Source organism: Protopterus annectens, chromosome 9.part0 (genome assembly GCF_019279795.1).
Source record: "Protopterus annectens isolate FY-2018-M chromosome 9.part0, PAN1.0, whole genome shotgun sequence".
In the NCBI taxonomy this organism is placed as follows: Eukaryota; Metazoa; Chordata; order Ceratodontiformes; family Protopteridae; genus Protopterus; species Protopterus annectens.
Genome location: NC_056743.1, coordinates 473,641,252 through 473,647,984, shown reverse-complemented (window position 1 = coordinate 473,647,984; position 6,733 = coordinate 473,641,252). Strand labels below are relative to the sequence as shown.

The following is a 6,733-nucleotide window of genomic DNA, read 5'->3' as shown; positions in this document are numbered from 1 at the left end:
TGCAGCAGTAACTGCCTTTATGATAATGTGTGTTTTTACTGGGAACTGTATGCCTTTACGATAATGTGTGTTTTTACTGGGAATTGTATGTGTATGTCAGTGGTGCTGTCTGTAAATCTTTTTTTTTTTGGTCCAAAATAATTAATTCCATGCATCTGGAAAACTCATATTATTCATTTGATCTTTACAAGCAGAGGTAGAAGAAAAAAGAAAACAAAGTCATTCTTCTACTACTTCAGATCCATGAACTGAATGTGAATCCTCCACCCACTAAAACAATCTACAATTACATTTTCCCATAAAGTTTAGCCTTAAGGTATCAAACAACTCAGCTTGCTTCAGAAAGTATGATAATTAAGTGCATCTACTACCTTAGAAATGGACTTTTCAAGGTTATTAGCGAAGGCTGTAACTTGCTATTCAGTGACAAAATCAAAACAAAAGTAAAGTTTAAATGATACCTTCACTAACTAATTAAGCAAATTTGGTGAGAAAGCATTTCAAGATATTAAGTCTCTTTGTCAGACATAGCATAGCAAGGAACTCATGTGTGTACACAATTAAGTGATTTAATCTTCTTACCAATCCTGATCCTGACAAAAAGGCCTGGTGGACCTGCAATCTGGCTTTTGCTTAGTTAGTCAAGAAAGTTGTCTCTTAAAGTCTAACTTTCATTTGTGTTCAAATTGTTTATTTTTAGATTAATTTTATTTAAGGACTGAGGCATAAGAATTCTAAATGAAATTTTAATGTCCCTTTATGATGCTGAAAACATTTCTAAGATCTTAACAAACAGCCTGATCAATCTTAATAAAATCTACTCTGCGCACAGAACAACAATAAACTACTCCTGTATCCTTAAAGACAACATCAGATGTTTAATATGCAGTCCTTTTAGGACTAGTCATAGATTAAATATTCAAACAATAAATTTATTGGTTTTGCATTACCAAATAATGAGCTCTGAACATTGTATCTTAAAAACCCATGGTTTGTCACACGATAAATACTGGAGGTTTTTTTTTTCAAAATAGTTTTATTTTTTTTTTCATTTTTTTTTTAATATTTTTATTCATTTTACAGCAATACATTACCATAGTTAAAGTCTGCTAGCTGATGAAACCGTGAAGAACAGGAAGAGAAATTTTTGATTTCTATGCATTCATCATCATTGGTCTTATGTTCATCTAAGTCATTCTTGAAGAAGTCTGAATGAGCTGGAAAAGTGAAGCAAAACATATTTTCACCCTTTCAACTTTATTTTTAACACTTGTAAATAATGGTGCTGTCAACAAGTACTTAATTTGTACCTCCTAAGCCCAACATAGTTTAAAACTAATGGTTAGAGACAGGAAAACCACACTCAAACCATAGGTCAGAACAGTTCTAGTATTACGTGGTGTTACTTAGGTAGCTGAAGGAAGACCTTTGAGCAATTGTTCTTGTCTTTCTGTGTGGTTACCATTTTCAAATCTAAGTGAACATGTCAAGAAACCAGCTGGCTACAGCAACCTACATCTCTAACCAGTTGTATTATTAGCAGTGGTCCTCTAGGTGGCAGTGCTGCAGTCAAATTGGAATTCTCCTTGTCTCAAGGTGTGCATCTGCCTCCTGTACCACCAGCTGGTACTCTGGAGAGAAGACTATGAAGCCCTTCTCTTCAAACATCTTTCCATCATTCACCTAACAAAGATCTCTTGCGGTACAGCAAGATATGACTACTTCCCAAATATCTACAAAATTTATCCACAAGAATCAAAATACAATCAAAAGCTAATAACATTAAAAGTATCTTCCATGAAAAGAAAGGGAAAAATGTCTCAGATATAGATGACATTCTTGATGCCTATTGAAACCACTGTATGGAACATTTCCAAAAAGAAAATATACATATCGATCAATTAAATCTAGATGAAAAATGTTCTAATATAAAAATAATATCAGAAAAATTAAAACTAGATCTGCAAACACTAAGGTTGCCACCCCTCCAGTTTTTTCTGGACTATCTGGAAATCAAATTGATTCTCCAGTAGTCCGGAAAACACTGTACAAACTCTGGTATTCTGTTTCAAAAAAGGAAACAGACTATTGGAGTTTGTAAATCAGCCAAAAGAAGACTTTAGGGACAGAAAAAGAGGGCGTTCCTCACACAATGATGTGACAGTGACACCGCGGAATGGACGGAGTGTGGGCAGGAGAAAGGGTGGGGTGGGCGTGGATACTGGTGATGTGAAGGATGTGGCCTTACTCCGGTTTAAGCCACAACGAAAGGTGGCTTCCCTAGCAAGCACCCATATCCTACAAAGAAGTTACAGATACAATAAAAGAGGATAAAAATAATAAAGCTCCAGGTATAGATGGCATAATTATGGAAATGTATAAACTTTTTCCTTCAAAGATGCTATCCCTCTTCCATAAAACTCTATTAGAAATTCAGTCACAAGCTTTAATACCACCCTCTTGGAGATATTCCTTAATCACACCAATCTTAAAAGAAAACAAATCCCCAAACCTCTGTACCTCATATAGACCTCCATCATTATTAAATAATGACTATAATATTTATGACAATATTAACTAACAGAATGAAAATACCACTATCCAAAACAATAAATAATGATCAAACTGGATTTATATATCATAGACACACACACACATGACAATATCAAAAGGATAATTTCTCTTATAGATTATGTTAATAAAGAAAATAAAGAAACACTCATAATTGGCTTAGAAATAGAGAAAGCCTTTGATTGTCTAAATTGGGACTATTTATTCAAAATCCTAATGCTATTTGAATTTCCTGCATCTTTTGTTCATCCCCTAAAGAATACTTATACAAATAATTTAGCATATGTCAACATAGGTCCTTTTACCTCTGAATCTATCCATATAACAAAAGGCAATAAACAAGGATGTCCCATGTCACCGATTGTATTTGTTCTGGCTATTGAAATATTGGCAGATTCAATTCATAACAATATAAAAATCAAAGGAATAGATGTTTATGAACAATACCATTCTAAAGTAATGCTATTTGCTGATGACATATTACTAGTATTAATACAAAAGAGACATTAGAAGAATTAGATATATTAATTGACAAATTTCACATGACTTCAGGACTCCATTTCAATAAATCAAAATCAAAATTGTTATTTAAAAAAAAAAAAAGAACTGCAGACTAAGGGGGAATCACATTATAGAAACAAGAATCTACCTTAAAATATCTAGGAATTGAGTTATGTAAGGATAATAACGAATTAGTCTAAAAAAACAACAATATCATCAATGCAATTAAAATCTCTGTGGAAAAATGGAACAAAACAATATTAACATTTGAAGATAGACTACAGTTAATAAAAATAGTTTTACTGCCCAAGATCCTATATATAGCCTTGGCAATAAAACTATTACCAGAAAGGAATATACTTAAAGAAATAAATTCATGCCTAATAACATTTTTATGGTTTCCCAAAAGAAACAGAATAGCTTTAATACATCATATCAGACCATGGAAACAGGGAGGATTAAACATTCCTGATATAAAAACATATATAAAAGCATCAATATCTAAAACAATCTCAGATTGGATAAGTCCAAATTACTCTGCAAATTGGAAAGAATTACTAACTGTAATATCAATAAATGAATTTGATTTACAAAACATTAAAATAACAGATAAAAACAATTTGCCATGGCACATATGTATTAGTATGCAATATAACATAACTAAACCCACTAAAACTCGTATGATTAATTATTACATTTACTCATTTAGGAAAATTATTAATGCAAATATAGATTTAAAAATTTGGTTTGATCTTTTAACACCATTTATAGTCACAAAGAACTTTCCACATAAAATATATAGAGAAATTATTAATTCCTGGGAACTGAAAGGATTTGTTTGTTGGCTCCAATGCATCAAAGAACAAGTATGCAAGTAATAAAAACAACATACAAAATTCCACAACAGGACTGGCTAACTTCATAGAGTATTCTGTCATATTCACAAGATTTAAGAAGAATAATTTAAAGAAATACCTAAATTTATGAAATACATATATGAAATCATGTATAATGACTTTGACATGGGAACAGTATTTCAAAATTTTACAAAATATTGATAAACTATAAAACAACACCTAAAACCTCATATTGGAAATATATAACAAAAGGACACTCAATACAGTTAACTGAAGATATTAAAACAAATATCTTATTATCAACAAAATATACATCCTTTACACAATACTGGAAAGGTTTTAATTGGAAATGATTGCACGGAGCATTCTTAACCCCAGATAGAATCAGTAAAATTAGTTCTTCCATAAAAGGAATATGTTGGAGATGTGAGCAAGTACACAATGCAGATTGGAACCACATTTTCTTTGATTGTGTTAAAATTAAGCCATTTTTGGAATGGTATTAATAACTTTCTACAAGCTTTATTTAATGAATCATTTTATTTAACTAAAGCTCTTGTATTATTAAATGCGAATAAAGGTCATCATTTGAATAGGTCAAATATGTAAGTAGTATGGACTATACTTGCAATTTCAATGAAGTGCATAACAAGAAGATGGAATACAAACACAATACCAGCTTTGGAAGACTTCTACAGCCTGCTGAAGACCACAGCATTATTGGAAATTAAAATTAAAGAACTAAGAATTTATCTAAAGCCATTTGTCAACAACCCTTGGGGAAAAGTGTTAGCGCTGATTGACACTATACAATAAGTGATCAAACACTCTGGTAATGAATTGGACATACTTATAAAGTAAATTTATACATTAAGATCTGTTATAGTGTCAGGCTAATGTAAACAGTGTACACAGTTATTTAATATGTTATGTATAAATACTATAGAATTCATTCAAATATATTTGAAAAATAAAAAATAAAAAAAAAATAAAAAAAATTTTTTGAGAAAGATATGACTACTGGGCCTTTGCCAACCTTTGTGCTACAAACAAGACTTTTGAGAACTAGGTCAGTAAGAGATACTCATCATGTAGGGAAGTTATGTTCTAATGTCATATGCCAAGCATAGCTTTAATGGCTGTTTACTCTGTCATGGGCGTACTCTTTTCAAACGTGAAAAAGAGTTTATTAATAAGAATGCTTTCCACAGATTTGAAAAAAAGCTTTGAAATCTCAGATGACCCTCAATAAACTGCATTTTTTTCTGTTTGAAGATGGCAGATGGGTTTTGGAGATGGTCAATCCAAATGGTTTCACATCTATGTCATAGAACTCACAATCCCAGGTAACATCAAGCTCCACCTCTACAGATGCAGGTTGCTGCAAACCAGTTGTTTTACATCTTTTTATTTTAGGCCAAAGGCTGTTCTAATTAATCCTTTATAGCCTCATCCCTCACCTCTCAAAAGCACAAATTACTTTGTACACAGATAATATTCTCCTACAAAGTGCAGATAAATCCATCAAAGTAGTCCAAAAAGTACTACAAAATCACTGCAGTTATCTCTGGAATTTGCTTTGGTATAACAAGCTTATAATCAATCAACTTCAACAAGAAAATATTATGACCACTGGAGCACCTTACAGGATAGAGGAAGCTGTAGCAGTTCTGATGACTTACCTAGAAAAAGTTACTGTTACTCAAGTCCAACACCAAAAGCATATGGAGGATACAGCCTGACTCAACTCTACCCTGTAAATAACACACACTGAGCTCTACACTGACAGTGTACTCATACAACTCAGATTATATTACAAGCCTACCAGGCTCCTAACATTTAATTTCAGGAAAGCCCTTGTAATCAAATTGCTAATCCAAAATTGAGAATATGTCCTCCCCATGATTGTCCTTAACTCATTACTTAATACATACTTGCTTTAGAATACAGTCAACAAAACTTGCTGATTCATTAATCAGACCACAAGGAACCATCCATCCATAATACCTTTTTTTTCATTTTTGCACATGGGGTCAGGGTGTCACTTCAACAGTGACAATCATCTAGAGCCAAGGTTTACACCATCAAATGGCTAGCCCTGCCACAGTAGTTCTTCCACACCACACACTCACACCTATGGCCAAGTTAGAGTATCCAGTTTACCTACTGCATGTCTTTGGAATGTGGAAGGAAACTGAAACTCCTAGAGAAAACCCATGAGAACACATGGAGGACATGCAGGTTCCACACAGAAGGCACCTCAGCTGACAATCGAACTTGGGAATCTCTTGTTGAGAGACAACAACACTATCTGCTGCACCATTGTGTCGTACCATAAGGAACAGCAATGACTTTTACAGGAGAAGGAAAACTAGCTTCTAACTTTCTCAACCTTCTAGCTTTTGAGCCTAAACTATCACCACCATCAACTAGCCAGCAGGCTAACAACGAAAACTTACAATTACCCAATATAGCTACATGAAAGAGTACCCTAACAGTAGTAAGGCCTTCCTTCAGTCTGTCTGTGTGTTGAAAAGGGCTTCTCTAAAATCTCCCATGCTACATGAAATCTTCTTCCTCAAGTCATAAGGAAGGAACTAAATTATCACTGCATCAGAATAAAAACTTATTCAATACTTTGGATCTCACAATGATTGTCATTGTTTCAAAGACAATGGCTAACGACACTCCTGATGTTATGCAAAAAAAAAAAAATTGGAAAAACAGGAATATTAATTATGACTGTATTTGCTAAAATCCTGTTTTGAAATTTTATAAATATTACCTGTGAAATGCCGTCAAAT

The 6,733-nt window shown here is 33.0% G+C and overlaps 1 protein-coding gene across 1 annotated transcript in view; it reads right to left on the bottom strand.

Annotated features, from left to right (window-relative positions):
• Window positions 1-1,061: 1,061 nt before the first annotated feature.
• Window positions 1,062-6,733, bottom strand: part of LOC122810878 (microtubule-associated serine/threonine-protein kinase 3-like) — a 46,472-nt gene continuing 40,800 nt past the window's right edge. The window contains exon 6 of the mRNA XM_044082422.1: window positions 1,062-1,217. Coding sequence (XP_043938357.1) covers window positions 1,078-1,217 — 140 coding nt within the window. The 3' untranslated portion in view covers window positions 1,062-1,077. The remainder of the gene's footprint in view (window positions 1,218-6,733) is intronic.